The 24772-nt window shown below is 45.7% G+C and overlaps 5 protein-coding genes across 6 annotated transcripts; 3 read left to right on the plus strand and 2 right to left on the minus strand.

Annotated features, from left to right (window-relative positions):
- Positions 1 to 428: 428 nt before the first annotated feature.
- Positions 429 to 1756, plus strand: BKA67DRAFT_574652 (phosphoglycerate mutase). The gene is made up of 5 exons (XM_046103440.1): positions 429 to 548; positions 605 to 998; positions 1065 to 1167; positions 1237 to 1343; positions 1396 to 1756. The coding sequence occupies exons 1-5, from the start codon at positions 500 to 502 to the stop codon at positions 1460 to 1462; spliced, it is 720 nt and encodes a 239-aa protein (XP_045954892.1). The 5' UTR covers positions 429 to 499; the 3' UTR covers positions 1463 to 1756.
- Positions 1757 to 2028: 272 nt separating this feature from the next.
- Positions 2029 to 2532, minus strand: BKA67DRAFT_661367 (uncharacterized protein; the record flags this gene model as incomplete). The annotated part of the gene is made up of 1 exon (XM_046107798.1): positions 2029 to 2532. The coding sequence occupies one exon, from the start codon at positions 2530 to 2532 to the stop codon at positions 2029 to 2031; it is 504 nt and encodes a 167-aa protein (XP_045954893.1).
- A 612-nt stretch (positions 2533 to 3144) lies between these two features.
- On the minus strand, positions 3145 to 5425 carry BKA67DRAFT_574657 (heterokaryon incompatibility protein-domain-containing protein). Its single transcript, XM_046103441.1, has one exon. It carries the CDS (start codon positions 5325 to 5327, stop codon positions 3273 to 3275), a length of 2055 nt encoding a protein of 684 aa, XP_045954894.1. The 5' UTR covers positions 5328 to 5425; the 3' UTR covers positions 3145 to 3272.
- Positions 5426 to 14136: 8711 nt separating this feature from the next.
- On the plus strand, positions 14137 to 16517 carry BKA67DRAFT_362509 (uncharacterized protein). Its single transcript, XM_046096430.1, has 3 exons — positions 14137 to 14341; positions 14426 to 15495; positions 15546 to 16517. Exons 2-3 carry the CDS (start codon positions 14490 to 14492, stop codon positions 16424 to 16426), a joined length of 1887 nt encoding a protein of 628 aa, XP_045954895.1. The 5' UTR covers positions 14137 to 14341; positions 14426 to 14489; the 3' UTR covers positions 16427 to 16517.
- A 603-nt stretch (positions 16518 to 17120) lies between these two features.
- BKA67DRAFT_362558 (uncharacterized protein) lies at positions 17121 to 18843 on the plus strand. 2 transcript variants are annotated; one of them, XM_046096431.1, is made up of 4 exons: positions 17121 to 17249; positions 17325 to 17413; positions 17495 to 18189; positions 18259 to 18352. In XM_046096431.1, exons 2-3 carry the CDS (start codon positions 17388 to 17390, stop codon positions 18141 to 18143), a joined length of 675 nt encoding a protein of 224 aa, XP_045954896.1. In that variant the 5' UTR covers positions 17121 to 17249; positions 17325 to 17387; the 3' UTR covers positions 18144 to 18189; positions 18259 to 18352. The 2 variants fall into 2 exon arrangements, with proteins under 2 accessions (XP_045954896.1, XP_045954897.1); XM_046096432.1 differs by lacking the exons at positions 17121 to 17249; positions 17325 to 17413 and having other exon boundaries at positions 17879 to 18189; positions 18259 to 18843.
- Positions 18844 to 24772: the final 5929 nt, after the last annotated feature.

The following is a 24772-nucleotide window of genomic DNA, read 5'->3' on the forward strand; positions in this document are numbered from 1 at the left end:
ACGTCATTCCACTATAATTGGCCTGTGCGTTTGTCACAGCAGTCCGCATGAACAACCCTCCGTGGCATTAGGAACTTCCTTATTGAAGTGACATTACCAAGGCTCATTCCTTCCAAGTAGACTAGCCTAGGTATAACTTCTACATTACGATTGACCGAACGGCTTTGGTCTTTCTCCGAAGCTACTCCGGGCGTTGTGTGTGGACCTTGAAAGTAGGAAACACTATGTTAAAGTATGCCTCCAACAAAATACGGATGGGAAGAAACAAAATCAAGTGGCAAGGCTACACACGAGCTTCCAGGTAACAGAACAATGGGTCAACAAAGTCCAACCCGTCGTGGAGGAATGTTGAGTATACTCAGTGGACCCTAGTGTAGACTAAATAGAAGTCAACATGAGAAATCCCGCATTTTCACTATCCCCGCTCTCTTTACTACGACAACCACATGGAATGTCATTACGGCCTATAACCAAGTTGCTCTGAAGTGAAACTTTCGACATGTCTGACTTGGACGCTGCTACACCGCGAGTATTTCTTGTGCGCCATGGTGAGCTCTGTGTCTGATACCGGGAAGCGTCTCCAAGATGTAACGTGGTGCATTAGGAGAGACGGAATGGACAAAAAACGGTCGCTACACGGGCCGCACCGACCTTGAATTGACGCCCGCTGGCATCAAGCAAGTCACCGGCACAGCATCCCACATGGTAGGTCACGGCAAGCTGATCGACCCTGCCCGGATTGCGCGCATCTGGGTGAGCCCTCGCAAGCGTGCGCAACAGACCTTGGGATATCTTTTCAATATCGACCCCCAGAGTGCTGACTCCGCCGCTTCGCGTGACCTTGCTGAAAAGTTCACAACCACTGAGGACATCGCTGAATGGGATTATGGTGACTACGAAGGATTGAAAACCAAGGAAATCCATGTCAAGAGGAAGGACAAGGGTCTGGACCAAGAAAAGGAGTGGGACATATGGAGGGACGGTTGCGAGGGTGGAGAGTAAGCTTTTTGTTTTTCCCATATATACTGTAATGCTACGAATAGAATCTGCTGACCGCATGATAGATCTGCGGAGCAGGTAACCGCTAGACTGGACAGGCTTATTTCGCAGATTCGAGACGTTCAAAGACCTGGCTTCGGAGGAGAGAAGCCATGCGATGTTGTGCTGGTATGGCTGCCATCCGTCGCTATTGCCTGCTGCTTTTGTGTTTATCTGCTAACGGTCTCCATTATTTAGGTTGCTCATGGGCACATTCTTCGCGCCTTTGCTAAAAGGTGGTTGCGGTACCCCCTTGACACACCCTTAGCCATGATGATGTCGCCCGGTGCAATAGCAGTTCTCAGGTGGGATCTTCTGACGTGTGGAGATTAGTTGCAATACTAACATTCATGAAAGTTTTAGGAATCGTGACATAGATCAGCCAGGTTTCTATATCGGTATGTCTCTTCCGTCGCAGGGTTAGAGAATTGGGCACGAATCGAAGCGCGACAATTTTGGCCACATATCCTGAGATTTCACGGAACCTGTGAAATGTTTGGTGGATGAGGGTAACACTTGATTTAAGATAAGGAAGTTTCCGGTGGGCAAGGACTGTATATATTGGACATTTTAAATTGATCCTATATGCTTGAAGTACTAGCTTCTTCACTCCAGCCACTCAAGGCGGTGTGGGCAACGTTATACTCCTTTTACACTCCCCGGGTCTGTATTTTTTAGTAGTAGACTTCCACATTCAACATAATTCATGAGTTCAATGGCAATAAAGCGAAACGGCTTTGTCTCAATGTATACAGAATCCCCATGTATGATATGCGTCGGGTGATATGCAAAGTAAAATCCGATAGCTTAAGCGACCCCAATCGGTTCGGGACAGATTTAATCAAAATTGAAGTCTCCCCTTAACCTGAGTTTCGAGCAATTGATACATGTACATATGTAGACAGCCATGTCTCCACTACTAAACTGGGATATGTAAGCTCTACTCCTGTCTCAGGAACTTGGCAGAAACCCAGCTAACTTCTCGTCTCTTCACTTATCGTCCAGTGCATGGCTCTTTCCGTGCCCCCCAGTAAATGATTTGCTACCAGGGGTTTTTGAGGATGAGTCGTAGTCGCCTTCTGCTAGACTCTCGCCCTTGTCCGCGCCCCTAACCATCGATGATTCCCTGCCGCCCTCTTTTTCCTTCTGCTTCTGCTCTCGCTTGACGTCCTCATCCTGGTACACTCCGCCTCGGTCTGATCCAGTGCCAGCCTTGGAAGAGCCTGGCCCGTCGGTCTCAATACCTGTGGACTTGCTGGGTGACGGCTGGGGATCAGCTTGCTTGGCTGGGTGGCCCTCACTGCTACCTGAGCTACCCGCTTTGGTAGCTTGCTGGCGGTGGCTGTCCTTGTGTTCTTGAGATGATTCGTTGTTCTTTTTTGTTTGGTCCACTATTCGTCTCGCAGTAGATAGAGTAAAACTGCGAAATTGGAGTCTTGATGGTGGACTTTTTAAAGCCTGGCGGCTGGCTGACCGACTCAACCTGGAAAGCATTATGGTGGTTTAGGAATATACCGAAGAGTTTTTTTTTTTTTGGTTTCATAAGTCAATTAGATTGAGAAGTGGATATTTGCGCAGCTATGCTTAAGAGAAGTCGTTGTTATAAGTTGTCGAGGATGGCTGAAGTGGGTCAATGGACGACGGTATTCCAACATCATTCGCGTCATTGACTTTACTAGTCCCAACCCCAATTGCGTGACATGAGCACTCCCCCACACAAGAGACAACTTTCGCAAATCTTAATACAAATAAAGACTCAATCTGTTTGGGGTTGTTGTTCTTTTGGTTCGCAGCAGTCTCAAAATTTCTTTCAAGGGTCTCCTCCATTGTGTCGGCGTCAAGACTGGTTTGAATGCTAGTCCTACTGAAAATGAAGAAATTATCTTTGCCCGAAGATATGTTTAATCCAAAAGGGCTGTGTCCTACGGCATCGCAATCTTCGCACAGATTATCAGGCCTAAAGCCATGGACGATCACAGTATTTTCCACTGTATACTGTTGCTGATGTGGGTCTCTTTGGTGAATGTTGCATCCTATACAGTTGTGGGGAATTTCCTTTGTCTGTTGCAGTTTCAACAATGCACCACTTGCTCCACTCTAGCAATAGTCTCATGTGATATACGGATCCGTATGCTCGATTCAGAAGGATAACCTAAATTTCATATCTCTCGCATTCCCCTTAACGTGCTATATACCTGGCTTAGTATGGAAATGGGCGCGAGTCAAATTGGAGATTAAACCAGCTTAATCGACTCGCATGCCTCCTCTTTCCACTGCTCTCCTTGCATAATGCCATGTACATAGCATGGACCTATCAACTCCCACAATGGGTCATCTTTATCATGCACTCTCTGACGGATGAGAAATGGAACTGGTCCGCCTCTGAAGAGCACGATCGAGTCTCCTTCACGTGCTCCAGGTGGCATAAGTGCGAAGTATCCCAGCTCCGTCAATGTAAAATGTGTATAGATAGCGTCTCCCTCCAGCTGGATTTGTTCGTCTTTGAGGAATGTCGAGGTGAAATGGACCATGGTAGCTATGCTCTGGCGAACCTTGCTTTCCTTTGCGGCATTTTTCAACAGAAAGGATTGGTTGATGGCATCCACACTGCCCAGAACTCGATTCCATTCAGCCTCGTACTGTGCTATCCTTTGTTCAGGGTCATTTCCAAGATTTCCTTGCAGTAATGTACTGAAGAAGGCTTGATTCAAGGACTCCCCAGTCGGATACTCAGTTCCTCTTGATGAAGCCAGTTGCCTCCATCGCGTCAAAAGCAGTTTCTCGGCTCCAATCTGGTGCACGTCTTGCGACCAGCCACTCAAACTGGTTGTAACCGCCTTGAAGAACTTCGCAGGGGTGTGTGTCCTGGCTCGTACTTCGCGGACATAGTTCCACGTCTCATTGGTTCGTTCGTTGCGTTGTGCTTCTGCGCCAGTCTGCATCTCACCTAACGTCATGATCTTGTCAAAAATTTGCCCTTTCAGGACCAAAATATCAGCACCTTGCAAGCAAGGGTCGTTCTCAACGCTCCCATTACTTGCGCGAAACACTATGTTTCGTAGTCTGGGTATCTCTAGCATTACCTGTTCAATAGCGGGGAACGATTGCAGACCGATTGGCCTGATACCAGATAGCTCAATTGCAGGGTCAACATTCCTTACGTCCAGCCTCAAATCTGGAAGCCATGATGGAAGCTTTGGCGTATCGGCGTTGTAGGCGGTCTCTAAACCAGGAGGCTTTCGACAGAGCTGAAGGATGTCCAGTGATCCGGTTGACTTGATAACATCGATGATTGCCGCGCGGTAGCAATCCTCGGTGTTGTCATTATAGCTCACATGAGACAAGTGCTCAGTGGTCATACCAAGCAAGCCGTATACCTTATCGCGCGGGTTGGTTGCCATGGACCACCTGAATTGGCCGAGAAGGTGGCAAAGATGATACTGGGTTTTTCCTTTCCCTTTGAGTTCGGGATCATGCATGGCCATTCTTCGAGCTTCAAATAGCACATGTGCGTGATAAAGTGTCGCTAATTGCACAAACTGATCTGACCACTTTATCTTCATACATGCGGTGATACCTATATCAAGAGTAATCCAATTGATTACTGAATCTCCGCAAAATACAACCACTTGCTTGGCCAAAGCGACTTCCTGTATTATCCAGATCCTGGACCACCAGGGTCGCGCGAGGATAGCTTGGATAGAGTCAAGTTCTCTGGCGAACTTGTGAACTCCGTTTGGGTTGAACATACGCGATCCTTCTGCAAAGAAAACGTGATCGTATAGAACAAATTTGCGACCCCAGCCCTCCTTCTTCTGAGTCTTTTCAAGTTCAAGCTCTCGCGAGCATAGCCTCTCGCAAACCTGGAAAGCCAAGTCACTGTTATCAGCAGCAGCGCCAAGCCATACAATGACCTCGGATGCCTGCCGATATATATCTCCCATCAGCCGGACTTGCACCTCTTTCTCATCATTGTCTTCTTGGTTGATACAGATAGCGTCGACCCAGAAGCTTAGGGGCAAGTTGCTCGACTTGCCCTTTCGTAATAAACATCGTAAGGCGGAATCCAAATTTGGAGTGGCCTTGAGCCGGGACCCATCACAGATGATCGAGGGCGAGTTGGTCGGATCTCCCCAGTAGTACGATAGGGCGCGATACTGCAGATCCTTATTGAACTCCACGGTTTCGAGGCGACATATCACCTCGTTGGTCTCCTTGTCGATGTCTTCCAGGTGAACAAGTCGGATCTCTTTGCTATCACCAGCACGGAGTTTATGATAAAGCTGCATCGTAAATTTCGAACGAAGCTACTTTAGACAACGTCCCACTGATCAAATGGTTTCATGGATAACTCAAAAATGGTATGCGGTAGCAAGTCTGAAAATTTGACCAATAAGCTGTACGGCAGTCGCGTTAGTGGTGACAACCGATTTCCATCCACTAGCTTCCGTTAAGACTTTATACATGGAATTCTCGCTCAGTCTGTGATATTGGGACCCACAGTCAATGTACTATGATAGGTAAACACATGGTTCGTTGCATCAATATGCAGAGCAGATGGGCCCCTATTCATGGGTGTCAAACGAATAGAGTAGCTGCCCGAAACAACAGGGGTGTGGTACAATAAGCACTTGCCAGAAAGGTTTCCACCAGTCCTCGGACACTCTGCCAGAACTTGTCATCTGAATCTATAAATATGACCACGACGCGGTATTCCAATATTGAAACTCATGTTACGAAAATTTCTAGCTTAGATACTCTTTGAAGCTTCCGAATAACTTCTATACTTATTGTCGGTGACGTATTCGAGCTCAAACGCAAAGTATATGAAGGTTGGGCGAAAACCGCACTAATTCGCGGTTGAGAATCCGAGGATTTGTGGAAACCTTTCTGCTTGCTCGCTTGGGTTCCCAGCGCTTGTGCGAATGCAATAATTCCGGCAGCCGGTTAGCAACAACAGCACCAGATGGATTGAAACAGATATATGATATCCATAACTAAGAAATATGAATTCGCATAAAAAGGTTTGCAAGTCAGCCCATTCCGTGGGTACTTGATGCATTCAATAATCCTCCGCAGGCACTATTTGAATCCTTATAATCTGTTCCGCAGGATGCGTGGGAAGGATTGTCACCAGAATAAACCCACATTAACGTAGCTCTAGCTGCTCCTAGATCGGGGTTCTCGCGTAATTTCACCAAATATGCGAGAAGGGTACACCGCTGAAGGTTCGGTGCCACCGGAAAATAGGCATGAAACTAAGCAGGGGCTGTGCCGCTTCCTTGAATATAGATTTCAGCAGATCAACATGCAGGTATGTGGCACAATGAATCCTTTAACTCGTGATCCAGTAAATGGGCTTCCTATTCCTTTAACTTAATAACTCCAAGCACATTTGCTATAGCTTCTTTGCTATCCCATTGCTGTCTGACTATATACTTTAGATCCACAGATGTGCAAAATTTCAGATCCTCGTTAGAGAGGCTGATGTCTTCTGAGGTGTCTTGTAAACAAGATCCTTCACAAAATCTCTATACGGCTTGTTTCATATGACTGCATTGCCGTCTCCAGACTTGGCCATTGTGTTGGCAAAAGGAGAACTCCTTAGCAAGACGCATTTAGATTAGAATTGGCTGTTATAGCATTCTCGATTCATGCCTAAGTGCTGGATCGAGAAAACTAGCTTCAAACTCATCCAGTTTCCTGTCAGACAAGACATAGTTTTGCTGCTTCAATACATCAAGCAAAACTACGTCGCCACAAGGGATGTCGAGAACGAGCTCTTTCAACCAACTGGTAGTCGGTATTCGAAGTGCTATTTTGATAGCCTTTTCTCCTCGACTTTCTGCCATCTCCTCCGCTTTTAACAAACGTATCCTCATTAGTTACTAGCAGTGATGTTGAGCTTCCGAGTACTGATTCGGTTGATGACGTTTCATCAGCCGGCGTGTTGGTGAAAGCTACCTAATTGTGTTTATACTTGGACAACCGAAATCCCCTTCGCCCCGGTACTATGGCACCATCTTGAACGGTAATGTTGAAATAAACCGTTGTTCTGTTTACCGCTTCTCGACGGATTGTTGAACGACTACCCACTAAATTGTCTGAAAAAGGTTTTGTACTGAGAGATTGCAGTATGGGTAGAGTAACTACGGAGCTACTCTCATTTTGCTCTTCTATTAAGATATCTTTCTAATAAAACCAGACATAGCCGTCGGTTAGGGAGCTATAGTGGACTCTAAAAATTAAACAATATAGGGTTAGCACCGATCCAAAGTTGTTACTAAGACGGATGCTGTTCAATTGCACTAACCTCCGTGTCCTACTTGTGTAAGTACCGATAATCTCAAATATTCGTTATACAACCTTTCTTGGAGAAGTGATGACTAGCCGCAGCTGTTTCCACTATAAGTATAATTAAAGCGTTGGGAGGGACACAATAATGGACTTTTATCGCTGGCTGGAATAAGTAAACTTGAAAACGAATCTGTGTGGTTACTTGCACACCGTGCGAAGCTCTCAATCGTCCTGTTAGAGACGAAGTGGTTGTATCCAATTGATGCCAACATATCTGCTTAATACCCGCTATACAAAGTAGTTGGGATACTCTGGTCTGATAACTATTTTATTGTGATCACTTAGTACTAGGTAGATGTGTTGAGTGCTCACTTATCACCCGGCGGTAAACACGGAAGGGTGATTTCTAAAGTTCGTTGCCAGCTGATGTCTCAATCGTCGTCGAATTATCTGCCTGTGTGGAGCTCATCTTTTTGATAGAAGCAACATGTTGACGTGTTTTATTTGGTTGTGCGCCAGTAACCTCATGAAAAGCACCAAGTGAGACACTTGTATGCCATGCAGTCGGGGACTGTTTGATATGCATAGCAGAGACAAAGTCAGGTGGCTCCTGTTGATCGTCCCCCAGAAGGGCCCGGTTACCAGCTTAGATTTATTCTAAGCCCTAGTGTGTATCCTTAAATTTGAGGCTGCGGATATCAAACTTGATCGAGCTTGCATCATGCTGGGACGTGCTGTCCAGTTGTCTAGGATGCTCAGATTCCATCAGTGGACCGTGGAGTTATGCAACATTCCTTCGGCCAGAAGCTAGAAACTGAGCTGCCGCCGACCCACGATCTCGTACTGCTAAAAGAACGCAGACACTCATTCTTGGCTCTTTATATTCTCGAATCATATGTCTGCACCTGAACAGTTATGAAGTGTGATCTTGCTGACTCAAAGGTACGTCAAAATAGAGACAAGTAACGCGTAGTCGTTGAGGCGCTGATACTAGACACAGACCATTGAAAATAGTAATGCACCGGATACAGGCGGTTGTTGCGCATCACCAGAGGATAAAACTCGACACGGAGGACAAAAACAATCAAAAGACACCTATCATTATCTAAAGCGCGATCGTGGCTGCTGAATCGAAGGCAAAAACAATACCACCAAATTAGATGGCGATTACAAGACGAGCAGAACTCACGAGGAAGACGGCAGATTTGATCCAATCGACCATGCCGAACTTCTCGGACATGGCCATCCTAGGCTGAGGATCAATTGAGGTAAATAGTAAGCCGGAGCGGAAATATGCCCGATGACCGAGTTGATGTAGAACCCCTGACTATGATAGTACTCAGCAGAAGCCCTTGATAGGCTCAGACATAGCGACATACCCATTTCCAAGTGACACTACTGATGGCTGATGTACCTCCGACCTACTTCACATACGCCTGAATGTATACATTGATGGATAACGTACCATTCGACATACCACGGGACCAAGAACACAACCAATACCACAGACAACAGTAATTCTAGAGATATACGCGGGTTTGTGCTCGGGACTCGTGGAAACCGATATATACGTTAGTGTTTCACAGTACGTACTGGGGCCTCTAAGACCAGCAATAACACGCCGTAGGATGAGGGCAATCATGCTGGGGGCGGTTCTATATATGGCGTTGCCGACTCCTAGGAGGAAAATGTTGAACACATAAGTATCCTTGATGTTGAAGACGGCATAGGTTTCGCCCCATGCAGTATGGCCAGAGCTCCTAAAGCAACGCCGGTACCGATTATGGAACTAGCTCGACGTGGCCGATGTCATTCATAATGGAAGGCTGGATATTAGTGGCGATGGTATTGTCCAGCGAAGATAGGAATACAGTGGAGAGCATGACCGTGCATGCGTTGGCCTACTAAAAAACGCAGCATTCAACGGAGAGACGAGGAATCTGCTCCAGATGTAGGATGTAATACATTCCAACCACCAGCCGCGGTGGTCTTCGGGGTACTATCATTAGAAGATCTAGTGTCATTGCTGCCGTATTCTTAAGCCTTCTCCTTGCTGTCGCTGGCGCTAATAGCCGCGATTGCAAAGGTTGAAGACGTGGAAGTGAGCTGCGAGGCTTCCTGTCTCAGTCTTAACGTTGTGGTTAAGGGATTGAAGTGGAGTCCGAGGGAGTATACATTAAAGTTGGTTCGAACAAGGGCACTCTTACAAGTGTTTAGTAGGCTAATAAAGGCCCAAAGGAGATAATTTTTTCACATTACTTTCATATAGACGATAAATATTGCCTCTGTCGTAGGCTTAGCCTTATGAGCCCGGCCGACCGACCGAGGGACATTTGTAATTGTATAACTATGCGGAGCAATGGCAAACGCAAGCGCGCTAGACGCGGTTCTTTACATTGGGACCCAAATTAGATTAGCTATAATGTGCGAAGGTTGCTCTAAAAGGGGAACTGCTCTAATGCTAGACTACCTGCTAAACGCGGGAGGACTGGGAGAGGACAAGACATCGCTCTACTAAGAGAACACGTTAAATGGCGCTGATTATTGATAATTAATGGAAGAGTGTCCCTTATAGTTCAAAATGGCTTGGGACATGGTTAGATAGTAAAGCATAATGGAGGGATCTATGGTTATATATATACATTGGTAATTCGACTAAACTTAGTCCAATAGTATATCTGGCGTCTTCATATTTATTTTCAATAGGTTTATAAGAATTATTATTTGAAATCTTTCCGTTCCCTAAGTGCCCATTTGTTTCTGCCTTTACCTTTTCATCGCCATGTGTCACTCGAGCACTTTCTTTACCCCCTGTGACTTTCCGCCGATATGAAAGTAACATACTCATTGATCAGTCCGTTGTAATCGCTCGACTTGTACCTGACTGAGATCTCTTTAAGAACATAAGAAACAAAGAATATTGTTATAATAAGTATCGAAGTCGAGATCCTTCGTGAGAGTGTCGATATACTAATAGATGTGTCGCGGAAGTTGGCAGTTGGCCTTTGTATGTATAGGGTAGAACATGTCTTGGGGGAGTGTAGTCGTGTATAAAATAAGAATGCCTTCTGCCTTGTTCTAGATATCTCTTGAGTGTCTAAGCACTAAACATGGCTATTTCTATGTCCATTTTCTGCTCTGGTGGCAGACAACACAATTCGAGCATCTACGTTGCGCCTTAGAGAGCTTGAAGCTCGGATGATAAAGGTGTAATGCCGAACTTATATAGCTTGAGAAAGGAACTCACCGATCTCCTTGCGCTACAAGCCTAGGTATAACTAGACGACGGAAGTGCCGGTTGGGACCCTATAGCGCCCTACGACGACCTTTTCGTTACATGTCATCTTTAGCGATTCCCGAATGAATCATAAGATTTTCACTACTCTCTTCTCTACCTCTTCATCGGCGGTAGCACAATTTGATGACTTAAACGCTTCATAGCTTAATCTAAGTTCGTCCCAGAGCTCATAACTAAGGACACTATACCTTTTATCAAACCCTATATAGTGAAATGTAACGTCAATGGCTAAAAACTTAGCCGTTCTTAAGATTGACAATACCTACGTTAGAGCGCGATTCTATATCCGTCGAATGTCTTTCACGTCGCCGGCGCGAAGGATCATCCAAAAGTTGGAAGCAAGTCGAGTCGAGATTCCAATTTAAAGCCAAACATGGTCGCTACAAGAAATCCTGGCCTTTTCTTCTCGCCCATTGGAATGACATGTAGAGTGTGAACGGTGCCTTCGTTCGTGAGCTTTAGCGGACCGATCCGGCCGTGGTGGGTAGCCCAGTGTACAAGTCAACGGCGTAACCGGAGCCGGACGACGAGCCGCGCCATTCCTCTGAGTTGAATCCTTGACATGACGCCGCTATAGTCGTGCCACGACTACGTCTCCGTTTGGAAAGTAGTATTTTACATATACGACAGTCTTAAGATGCCGCCTAGGACGAAGTTGTATTCATCTCGAAAGAGCTTACAAGTTTCTTGTTGCACATCCGTTAGAAAGAGATAACCTTTCTTCTCAATGCCGCACTTTAAGGAGAACCCGTCGTCTAATGCTTTAGACCCTGAGCCAGAGTTTTAGCAACCCCCTTAATGTACAGGGCATCGTCAGCGATCATACGCGTGTTAGAGCATCATTTGACGCCTCGAATAAGTGGCCTCTAGGCGAGCAGCTCAAGCCGACCGCCGTTATTAAAGTGGGTATAGTCTTATAAATCATGCTAATAATAGAATACATATTAATTATAAACTAGAGTATCGCTTACATAGTGATTTTAGATTAAAGTCTAACTTTTAAAAGACGATAATATAAAAAGGGACTAAATAGACGTTAAAGGTATTATTTAACCGTTTTAATATAATTGTACATTATTATGAAAATAATAAACCCCCCCTTTTTTTAAGACTTTAAGGTTTAAGGCGGTTATTTCTTAAATAAGTTAATATAAAAGTTTAACTTTATTTTCTTTAGTATTACTTTTATAAAGGATTTATAAATAATTTTATAATGTAAATTTTAACTTGATTTTCGCTCGAGTTTATAAACATAACTTAACTTCTCTATTATAATGTTCCGAGCGAGATTTCGATATATATAAATATAACAATATAAATAACTATAAATGTCTATAGTGTACGGAGATGTAACGACCTAGCCTAGGTGCCAGCCTGGCGCTTAAGCAGCGTACGGAGTACGCCCGTGCGTAGTCAGTGTAAAACCCCCGCTTCGTAACTAGCGATGGAGACATTCTATCCTCCCCTCCTTAAGAATAAGTCTTTGAATATAACTACTGCCCGAAGGAGCTTATCACCTGGTGACTTTACCGTAATTGTTACAGATATAAGGGGCCTAGTTACGTAATATTGTTAAAAGACTAAAGAAATAGTTATAATAATTTCACTACTTTAACGAATCTTGCCACACTTAGCCGTGTTAAGAAGCATTAAGGATTGGATAGTCTTTAATTCGATTTACAAAAGGAAGTGACTGTTAAATCTGCTATTTATAGGAGAGCATCGGAACTTAGTTTCCCGCTCTCTGACTATACTCTACCACACATGACATGTATCTTTCGCGTGGGGTGTAGAAGCTAATGTGGCCATCCGCCTAGATGCAAGGATCATCGTGGCTTTATTACCAATCTGTAAGTACCTCGCTAGGTTCTTTTTATTCGTTTCATCAAGCGTATGTGCGTGCCGTTGAAAGATTAGGTTCTGCAACGCCATAGAAGCCTCTACTAATACTGGCGTCGCAGGCGTTTGCGGTTCTGTCTCTTGTTGACAAGGCCCTACTCTCACCTCATCGACTCTTGGAACGGCCGGTTCAGCTACCGGGGCGGGCATACTTCTGAGCACCCTATCTGGATTGAAAGGAAACAAACCACTTGCGGCGAAGCCGGCCTTGAAATTTTTTTTTTGGCGTGAACGCTCTTTTCCTCGCAGGGCTATACAGAGACGTGAAGTGCTCCTTGCCAATCGTGTTTACACCTCCTTGCTCGAGTCGATCAACTTGGTCACGATTAGCTGCCTTGAGGGGAGCAAACACCGAGACGTCACAAGGCTGGAGCTTGTGGGAGGTATGAGAGGGGAGACGACATAACAGAATATTGGTCTCGAAATAGAGCTCTAAGATTTCGAGGGTCTCGTGTGTTCCAAAGCCGTCGTAGATCAAGATGCGTGGTTTCCCGTTAGCTTGTTCTTTGGTTTCGGGATCGAATACACGCTTCAGCCACTCTAAGCTGATCTTAGAGTCTGATCTTAGAGTCCGTGTATCCAGAGTCGGAGTGCGCAAACTGCCAGCCAGGGGTAGGAAACGTGATCCAGTTGCTTCGATGGGTACTCGCTGGCCAGATAATCATAGGATTTAGATACCTGCCATCACCACTTATGCATTCGATCGCAGTCACGGTTGTGCGCTATACACGTGCACCTTTATAATCTCGCATGTCGTGCTTACCTACGAGGACTTTGACAGAGCCTGGCATGGATAGCATCACTCCAGTTTCGTCCATGTTATAAACATTCCTGACCAGGACGACCGGATCCTGTAATACATCCTTTATCACCTCAAACCAGTGTATAATCTTCCCGTAAATGTTCTTCTCGTGACGATTCCAGTCTACTGCTTTAACCCTTCGTGCTATGAGTTCTGGATGGCGTTTCTCTAGAGCCTTTGACCAGTTCCGACCGGGAGGCTTGAGAGGTCTTTCGGTGGCAGGCCGATGGCGGGTGACTCTAAAGGCTAGAGAAGGAATGAACTTCATTCGTATTGGATGTCCTAGATCGGACATTTGTAGCAAATACTTAACGATAATATCTTCTTCAAATGGGTAGAGATACTGTTGGCCTCGCGCCTTCTCTTCTATCGAGGGTCGTCTGCGAGCACGATGATGGAGCGTGGAACGGGGGGCGTCGCCATGATCTGAAGAGCACGGTATGATGTAGGCACGCCAGGAGGCACGCCTCGTGCCAGGACGCGACTGGCTCTGCCCATATTGTCTCGCCGTCGTGATGGCGATATGCTTCATATGGAGACGAGTGACAGCGATCCAGTGCGCCACCTGCCGTAGAATGTTTTAGAAACATGTTCCTGCGCACACACGTGACATTGTATGCAAGCCACGGAGACGCGTGATATAACCTTTGTCCCTGCGTCCCAGAGAACCCTACGTCCTGGCGGGGTCTTGAATCTCCACCACATAAGTTCATAGGGCTATGATTCGTTTGTTATGGTACTTCTAGTAGTTGTGTGTAAGGTTTTGATATATGGTAACAAAATATTCTTATTGTTGCCATTTCTTCTGTTATTCAATTAGTAGCATTAAAAGCTCTTTAGATGCTTCCCGCTCTATTATTATGATTGACCCGTCTTCGACGTTCAGCGCTTAAGGCTTCCAGAAGTGTCATCCAGCTGCGGGGGGTGTTTTATGTGAAAAGATGGGGATGTTCCGCCGATCGGACCAATGGCATGATTAGCTTTGCAGCTAGTTGTATAAAGTCCAGGTTCGTACTAGATACCTTTGCTTTCTCCCCACGTGGCTTTGTTCGTGGTGAGTAGCCCCGAGCCAACTCATCTTTTGTCTGTAGGTCAAGTCAATATAAGCCAGCCTTGGAGAGCCGTTGCTGGGACTTGTGAATACAGCTCCCCATCATGGCATCCAACACTACAGTAGATATTTTCGATATCATAATTGTCGGCGGTGGTACAGCCGGTTCTCTTCTCACTTCCCGTCTCTCCACCAACCCCACTCTTCGAATTCTGGTCCTGGAAGCAGGCTCGAATCATAACGATGACCCCAACGTGCGAACGCCAGGTTATTCCGGCAGACTGCTCGGAAATCCTAACTTTGACTGGCAATTTCAGAGTTCCCCTGAGGAAGGCCTCAATGGAAGAGTAATTCTGCAACCGAGAGGCAAGCTGTGGGGCGGAAGTAGTGCGATCAACTCGCATGCGCTTGTTTATCCGTCGAGAGCATATCATGATGCTTGGGACTCGTTACTAAGTAGGAAAGACGAGAAGTGTGTGAGATGGGACTGGGAAGGGATTGGGACGTATTACAGGGCGTTTCGGAGGGTACAGCAGCCAAGTGAAGAGGTCAAGCGGGAGTTAAAGATTGCAGATGCTGGACTAGAGAATGGAGATAGGCAAGAGGCTACTAAATCAGCGGGAAACGAGAGCAGAGGTTTCATTCAAGCTTCCTTTCCTGCAGTGACGCATCTATTGTCGACAGCTTGGGTGGACACGATTCAAGACATGGGATACTGCAGTTTGGAAAATCCGGCTGATGGAAATGTCATTGGAGGCTCGATAACCACGAATGCTATCGACACTGTCAAGGGTGAAAGAAGCCATGCTGGGATAGCTTTCCTGGAGCCGACTGTCGAGAGGGAGAACGTGGTCATTTACAGCAATGTGCTTGTCGAAAAGATTCTGTTTAATGACGAAACCCAGAATGGAAAGCTCATTGCAAAGGGTGTTCTCTACAACACGAGAGAAGGTAGTCCGGTGATTGTCTACGCTCGAAGGGAGGTGATTATTTGTGCAGGAACGTTTGGGTCACCTCAGATATTGGAACTATCTGGTATTGGATCTCGCAAGCACTTAGAGGCTGCAAGAATTGAGTGTCTATATGATCTTCCCGACGTGGGCGGTAAAGGCACTTCTATCCGAAATTCTTCTCGAGTTTTAGCTAATGGATCTACCTAGAGAACCTTCAGGACCACCTCAATTTCGGTCCTTCAGTTGAAGTCTACGACAGCATCGAGACGTCAGACACTACTGCCAGGAACCCTGGCTTGATCAAGGCCGCAGAAGCGTTGTACCATAATACCCAAACTGGTCCTCTGAGCCAAGGGCCTTGCAGTTTCTCTTATTTACCTCTACACGCACTCAGCCACAAAGAAGAGGAGGATGATCTGAAAGTTCTGGTTGAGAAGGCACTCCAGGAGACATCGTCTACCACAACCAAAGGAATGAACGCTCAGCATAACATCATACGAAAGTTCATCCTCGATCCACAAGAAGCTACAGCGACAAGCTTTATGACTCGCAACCAACGGTACACCCCACCAACCCAGCGAGCGCCAGGCAACTACATGACTCTCCTTGCTATGCTCTCCTACCCATTCTCTCGTGGTTCCTCTCACATCCAGTCCGCAGACGCCAAAAATCGTCCTGAGATCAAGTTCAACTACCTGCAACATCCACTGGACGTCGAGATCCTTTCTCGACATATGATCCAGATAGGCCGAATGCTTAAAGAGCCCCACTTGGCTGAGCATTTGAAGCCTGAGGGCAACACACTGCCTAGTGGATATACCCGTTACCCGAACTATGTAAACGAGGTTGAGGGTCATCTGCGGCAGTTTGGAGCAACGAACTATCATCCTGCCGGCACATGTGCGATGATGGATGAGGAGCTGGGTGGAGTTGTGGATGCCGAGTTGAAAGTATACGGAACAGCGAATGTGAGGGTCTGTGATGCCAGCATCATCCCAATCATCCCTAGAGGCAATATCTTGAGCACGGTTTACGCTATTGCGGGGAAGGGCGCCGATATTTTGCGAGAAGCTTTGAAGCGTGAATGATGCACTGCCGTTCTTATCACTAGAGGTCAATGTTTCATGCATTTTTGAATAAACTTCCAAATGAATTTCTCACGAATCAAAACTTTGACTATTCGGGCACTTGCCAAGTCATCCTACTACCTCGAAGCACGCATAAGTTGTCGACAGCAATAATTACAGCCAACTTACGTTTCACGTGGACGTTACTGCAAAGGACTTTTCATCTCAAGTCCTTCAACGCCAAATCCTCTAGGGCGCGTACGAGTGAAAACCCTTCCAGGTATCACCGGTCGGGTTATGGCAGGGGCACGAACCATCTCACAACAATCACCAGAGGCGAACGTGGCATCGAGCTCGGGTCTTGCAATAGTCAGACAAGCATCAACGATGTGTTTGGAACACAGCTCAAGATCTATCAACAAACTGAGGTGCATGCCAGCAGTCAGGAGGCTTAGCTTGAAAAGGAGTCGTCTATTTCCGAAACACCCAGTACGGTGGGAGGAAAGAATCTAAAAGTACACTACCCGGGCGGTGCTGACGACGTGGAGACGTCGTCAAGCGGATCGGAACATGGGGTAACAACTGCTGTACAAAGGTGTAGGGTAGAAATGGACACCAAATGAATATCAATGCTTAGATAGAGATAAACCTACAGCGATGTCCGTTGTTCGCGTTCAATGGAATATAATAGGGCACATAATAAAACACGTCGCACAGTTTTAGCCAAGTCAATGCCATTAACCTCCAGCACACTCAGACCACCGAGCTCAACGCTAGAGTCATCTAACCTAAAGAGCTACAGATTGGTTTATTACAACGCTAATTCGGAGCGGTGAGTCGTATTGTAAGCAACACCACATCTGAGATCGTTGGATGATATGCTTAAAATGAAAGATTAAGAGAAACTGACAAAGAACAGGTCTTGTACTAAATTTCATTTGACTGTGCTTTCTGCAATATGGAATTGGCTTTTGTCTGCTAAATGACTCATCAAATCCATCTACCTTTGTCTGCGCCCCAATGAATTTACTTCTACAACTTATTATAAGTCAAGGTATTTCCCAATCACTAACATGGAGTATGTTCTAGTTCACAATCTTTTACCATCTTCAAAACGATCCTATGCACCAAGTACAGTAGTTTCAAGATCCCTTTACGCACCAACCATCGCAACGGTCTCATCGCCGTAGCGGTGTTCGGATTCCTCTCCGTCATCACGACAACTATTTTATTCATATATCTTACATACAAGCTGGCGCGTTGGAGTATCAGACAAGCAGGGCGAAAGCGAGATAATCACCAGGCAAATATGACTGATCTCTCGCTTGGACTATCAGAGGCACAGTACAGTCAGTCCAGAACGTCGAACACAGCTGCCGTACCTGCGAAATCGCAACTCCGAGATGAAGGCTCTGTTTCGAAGGGAATATTGAACCAATTTCTCTTCCTAGTATATAGCCTGGTATTTGCAGAGTTGCAGCAATCTATAGCTTTCCGGGTCAATGCATCTTGGGTCGGGTCAAATGGCATTTTCGTGAGGACGTCGACATGCTGGGCTCAATGGTGGTTCGTCTCCGTTGGTGACTTGGCAGCCAGTTGCTTCATTTCCGCGATCGCAGTATACACAAATCTCACAGTCATAAGAGGGTATAAACCACCACAATGGGTGTTGTACCTCGCCATCGCATGTCTATGGACCTGTCTACGCAATGGATCTAATGGGAATTCTGATTACTGATAACGGACGAGGCACTGGGGGTCTCTACGTTAGAGCTGTCGCCTGGGTAAGCATAAACACCTTGCATATGAGGTGTACCACGTATATGTGGATGGTTCCTAACCGTACCTCACAGTGTTGGGTAAACGTCGAATACCAAAATATTCGATTGTGGCTACACTACTTCTGGATCTTCCTATCTCTAACATTAACTAGCGGACTCTATATCCTGATATTCTTCTCCTTACAGCAGCAAATGACAGCGTCCCGTAACAGCTACGCCTCATGCTCCGTAAAGTACGATGCGAGGACGTCCCCGGTTAGTGGCACTCGACTAGGTTTTCTGATATATCCTATCATATATGTCCTATGCACCATGCCTCTGGCCATGGGCCGCATCTTGACCATGGCGGGAAGAGACTTCGGTGTGGGCTACTTCTGCTTCGCTGGGTTGATGATGGCGTCGAACGGATGGTTGGACGTCCTCCTGTTCTCGTATACCCGAAGCTCGATTATCTTCGTCGCTTCGCCGGACTTTGTAGACACCGGGCTAGATACATTCAAATTCATGAGGACGCCGCACGAGAGAAGTTACGGGGAACAAAATTTGGGTTCAAGGTCCTTCGGGGAGTAATAAGAACGCAACCCAAGAGAGGTGGCGTGGCCATCGTGGATGGCAGAGGATTGGTGGTGATCGCAGTAACGGAAGCTCGAACAGTTGAGGTGAGGGTTGGCCTAGAAATTCTCACAGTATCAGTGAACAATCGCTGAGAGGTGCTGGCACGAATGAGATTCAGATGACTACCGTCACGACGGTCGTTGTGGAGACGGAGGCGGACAATAAAGAGCTTGCAAACTCGGGTAATAGTTTGGATAACGGATCTCCACACGGGTTATAGCGGGGTCTGGTAGCCTGAGGAAGTTAGATCTCGTCCCGTTCCCTAACAGTCCAAAACCTGAGCCTTCAACCATAAGTCCGCTATCTTTGCCATGATGACCAGGATGCTCCGCGGCATGGGGTCTTGCTAAAATGGTCGAGAGCTGTAGAGATGGTGACATCGTTGTCACTCAAAGGGGACCAGGCTAGCCGCTACAGCTATCGTGTACGGTGATGGCTGCAAATGAATGGACTTTAGCAATTTACAGAGACGCTGGAGGTCAGAGGGATGAGAGCATTGATAAGAGGCTATACGAAGTCAGCAACAAAAACGACTCTGGCGGCAAGATCGACAAAGGAATACGTTCTCGTTACAAACATGCCATAAATGTAAAATATTTAACCGCCAGTCTATCATCCTAGCGGATACGATCGAAACAAATATGCTAAGTGGCCATTACCGTATTATTCGTGTTCAAGGCTCCAGCCAACCTAACCCAACCCAACCTCAAGGTCATATTGACATGCTGAAAACGTTGGACAAGAACAGTCTCCAGTCGTTTACTCTCATGGAGGGTCGTCGATACACGTGGCAGTCTTGTCCCCAAACATGTTCAGCGTAGCAGGAGAGAGGGTTTTCGTTCGCATGTTTCCTGTGCCGCTTCTCAAGGAGAAGACCGAGCTCTTCCTTCAAGGACCCGCAGATGGACTAGAGATGAATGAGTCTTTAGGCAATGTTAAAATAATATAACACATACCTGTGTTACAGGACTGATTGTGGCGGTATCTACTGCTTGTTGTTCACTTTTCCACGCTCTTCTCTTCTTAGGCGGAATTTCAGTGCCTTAACATCAACCTCATTGGGCATAGTACACGTGATTTTTCGAACCATGGATGGTGTTGATAGCACCTAATGTCTCGGTCGCTTGAGTGCTCTCCGCTTTATATTTTTCTAAACTGAGAGCCGTTTGGTCGTCTACGGCGAGTGGTTGCTATTGTGATGGATTATGAAGCTAGTTTGCTGACCATAGCGAAGTGGCCTAAAACAAAGCACCGGAGTAAAAGTAGACCGTTGTGAAGCTTTATCCTGGGTCCTCTATCAAAAAAGAGATATTAGCTTTAATGTAGTTCTCTGCAGACAAACAGTTTAAATCTGTAGTTAGCGATTAGGGAAGCTGCGATTACAATAGCAATAGATTAACGGGACAGTGTTCACAATCAATCCACTAAGCCTAGGCTTCAGGGCATCCTCGTGCCAGCCAATAATCTGGATTGGCCAGCAAAGATTTGGGGAAAACCTTAATTTCGGCGGATCTACGAGTAGCGTAGTAATAGGGCATGCCAAGCAAAATAACCATCTTTCGAATTCAGGATGCAGTGCCACGCAATTTCACTGCGCTCGTACTCGATTGATGCTACTAATGGATTGCTCGCGATTCCGAGGCGAGAAGACTTGAACCCACGCTGCGCCAGATGTTCCTATATTCATACGTCTTGACACGGACTGCGCTAGAAGACGTAAGGGTCTTCTATATACGCCAGAACAGGAAGCTGCCGTGCATTCCTCACATCCTCACATGTATAGCACGCGAGAAGTCCTATGAAGATGGTGTATCTCGGTCTTTCTAAAGAGTGCATCGCTTGCTTGAAGCGAAGAATCAAGATGTATATGTCCATAGAGTGCAGCGGCTGACGACGATACTGATCAAAGTTGAAATGCGATGAAGTCAAACATCAGTATGAGAGATGCTGGAAAGCCTTCAGAGAGTCTCCCAGCTATCGGGACCCATCTCGCGCGAAGATTCGCGATATGACAGCTGAAACCATTGTGTTTTAACACTCATATAGATTCCTAAGCTCCTTCATGTTCCGATAGTCTAACAAGAAGCTATGCCGGTCTTGTTTCAACTCAGCCTGTTTTCAGTTGGAGCTATCTGCGTGCTCCCACCGTGGCGTGTCGGCATCATGCCTGATTCATTGAGACATCTGGAAGAATCCAATGGACGAGGTGCAATGCAGACGGCTTTTACACAATATTGCCACAATCAAGCAACAGGCGTGGCATTGTTCGACCACCGAGCGATAAAATGGCTCGAATCTACGGAGATCATGCAGCATGCCTTCTTGCGAAACATCCGCCTCGAAATTCATGATCTTGACCAACATGTATCTATGCCTCTTATATCGATGTGCAGCCTGGATATTATGATGAATCGAAAGTGCAACCAGTTCTAATCAAAAACAGTGCCGCGAGAATGTTTCAAGACTCGTAATGATGAGTTTATAATGTTCAAGAAGCAGTCAAGGATTCGGCCCGTAGGATTGTGCGACAACGGGAACATTTCAATGGTTTCTCGTACATGATGTCCAGAATATTGTGGAGCCAATCCATTTGCAGGCCAAGGGCGACTTACGCTCGTCGAGTAATTGATTCAACCTAGAACACACTTGTTTTAGGTAGTTTTGTAGGAATGCAGTTATATTCAACACGTTGTGCTATTATTTCCCTGGATCGTGTTTCAAGGATCACATTCCAAAAAGCAGGCCAGTAAATAGTTTGAACCAAAAGCGCGAGGGCCGTGAGTATCTGATAGACGCCAAGCACGGTCTCCGTAGTCCCGATTGAAATCTTGTATAGGAGGGTCTTTTGTCCGTTCATATCTGCAGTGACTACAAGGATCCAGTCGTGACCCTGGGTGATGATTCTAGGGACATAGTGTTCCAGTGGGGATGCTGCTACTGCTGGCCGTGGTGCTGGTGCTGGGGAAGACGACGGAAGCGACGCCGATCTGGAGGCGCCGAAGTTTGAGCTTCACCAAGCCGGATAGACACCGCAACTATGCTGTCTGCCAGGTCCAGATTTGTAGCGCCGCTGTATCCCAAGAATTAGCAGGCCGTTTCGATTCGATTGATACGGCGATTGGAAGGCCAGCTAAGGGCGCATAGCTCGTGTAGTTGATGGACCCTTTTGGATAGCCTGTCTATGATTGTAAGGCTTATGCACTTTCTTTAACCTTACTTGGCGGGTGCCTCACACTATATGCACACTATCTCGCAGCCCCTGCTAGGTCCGGAGAAAGGCTTGGGTATTATGTCTCCCAACTCAAAGCTTATGCTCTGCGTGATGATGAGGTCTACTTAGAGGGCAGGAGCACTTTTAGGAATCTGAGGATATGCGCGAAGGAGGACCGCGACCGATTTATCAAGATTGCTAATGCGAGAGCGTGGGGTTAGAGCAGAAAGATTTCAGATACGGAAGGGGATAATATTATAAGCATAATCGAGGGATAGCAAGATAGAGACTCGAGCCTTCTCGACTGTATGATTGTCAAATGTTCGCCGAACCAGAAGACGATGACTAGGAGACTAGGAGACCAGGAGACCACTGTTGGACTGGGCATTCTTTACCTTGTATACGGCGAAGACGATGCGGACGACACTAAGGTAATAACAGGCTTTTGTAACGAGCTTCACATCAACTTTCACATCAGCTAACCGGGAAGACCACCTTTGTTCTTATCGTCAGCCTAAGATACTACGAAGCCCTCCCTTGTCTTGATTGGCTCGGTAATCCAAGAAGCGAAGGCCAGCTTAGCAAGAGCCGGTCGATCATGGCGTCAAGCATCCATTTGTTGATGGCACGCGACTGTCTATATAGGCCGTACACGGCTACACCTATAACATAGGGGCACTTAGGACACATTACATCGATTTGTAATGTTGTAGTCACCTCCTAGTCGGACATATAAATTTAGGGCATATTAAGGTCAGACACGCGTTCACAGCTTCAGCTTTAATCGCTAGGCAGTCAAAAGGTAGACGCCCTTATATGCGGATCTCTTATGCGTGTTTGTATGCTAATGTCTTGCCGACTTATCTGCTTTCAGAACTCTAGCGGGCTGCCTCCCTATCGTCGTCTAAAAATGCTGTCAAGTCTGAGCTAGTGACCTGTTGTCCATCTCGAGAACGTAGGCTCTAGCGTCGACAAGTATGAGAATTCCACGAGCGTGCATCCGGCGTAAGAGACTTGCCTCTGTTAAACGCCTCGCTTCCGCATTAACAGTAACTTGGTAGCCGCGATTACGTGGTTGCAAAAGGTACGAAAGCACCTTAGCACTATACTGCCGCAGGCTAAGGAGGTCATTCGTCGAATTGTCAGAGGTAGTATCATGCGATTGTCGTTGGTCCCGTTAAAACCCGTCGTCCTAGTACGCCGATGCTCTTTAAAGAATAACGGTAAATCCCATGTAAAGGCTTGTAGTTTGGTATCAAACTACCTGGCATGTACCGGAAGACAAAGTGGTCCATGTAATAATTAATGACGATGCGGCTTATGCGTAAGTGGTTTATCATGTTTTAATACTATAGCGTTTATGGCAAGCTAGGTGCCCATTAACCATTATCTCGGTCTCGCAAGGTGTTGCCACCCGCCAAGCTTGTACGACAACATTTTCATGGCTCGTGACAATGAGGCCCCTTAAACTATTAGTCTCGCGGTGAAGATCGGCGTATAGTTCTTGCGTTTCCAGTGCTGCACGCATCTTCCATGAAAAGGGGTTATAGCGAACCTCGCGACTTATAAGGCCTCTTAACCGCGATTATTTGATCTGAGCTGTTTATATGAGCAGGGCCTTTAGTACGAGCCTTTTAAACCATGTTTGTAAAACAAATTTTATTAGTTTCCCGAATGAAATGAATTATAATAAGTTTAAATCTAGTAATGTGGCAATATGGATGACTACAGATGTCCACAGTGTACGGAGAGCACTCCGTACACTAAGGCGACGAGCTCGCGGATCACCGAACTTGGGAAGTGGCGATCACGTGACTAGGCCAGTGGGTATATGCCCACTTTCTGTACACCGATATTCTCTTTTGTACTCTTAGACTTCTATATACTACTTGACAGTACCTATACTATCATTTCACGCTTAGAGCGTTACACCTGCGATCCCATGCTCAGGCGAGCACCGTATTCGCTATCCTATGCTCTAGTAGATTTAGGCTCTTCCTTTCAATGCATTAGACCAGACCTTCACTATAATAGTCCTCTATATTAATTGTAGAAACTGTCATAAATAACTTAAATAATAAGGATTAATTAAGCTTCTTTATTAATTAAAGTCATTTAAAAGTAATAATAAGAATAAAAGTAAAAGGTTAAATTATATATTATATTAATTAATGTAATTAACTTGCTTAAGTGGTTAACTCGTTATTAAATTACATTAACTTTAAATAAAAATTTTATAAACTAGTTTTTTTAACGCGTTTTTTAGTAAAGTTAAATTAATAAAAATTAATATATTCTTTATTAAAAGTAAAACTATTAAAGTAAATATATTAATTTTAAAGGTTAATTATATAATTATATCCTCTTAATATTTAATTTATAAGCTTTTTATAAACCGTAAAACCGTTAATCCCTTTTTTACATTTTCCGGCGCCTTTCTCCCTCCCGTTATAATAGAAACCCTTTATATTTTTCTTTATAAGTATTATAAATTTTAAAACCCGAGAATCGAATTAGAGCGAGAATTTATAAACAAAAAGCAGTTATTTCTAACAAGGCGTAAAATAAGGGCGGGAACTTTAATATATAGTTTCGAGTAATAAAAAGGAGATTATAATGATCGTTAGTAGTCGCAGTCCTCTATCGAAAGATGCTAAAGGAAGGAATTAACAAGAAAGAGCAAAAGCCAGTAAATGGGCACCTAGCCGCCAAAGGTGGGTGCCATACTCCAGGCCTTCTATCCGTCGTGTAGTGCTCCCC

Source organism: Truncatella angustata (assembly GCF_020726525.1).
Source record: "Truncatella angustata strain MPI-SDFR-AT-0073 chromosome Unknown BKA67scaffold_7, whole genome shotgun sequence".
Lineage (NCBI taxonomy): Eukaryota > Fungi > Ascomycota > Sordariomycetes > Amphisphaeriales > Sporocadaceae > Truncatella > Truncatella angustata.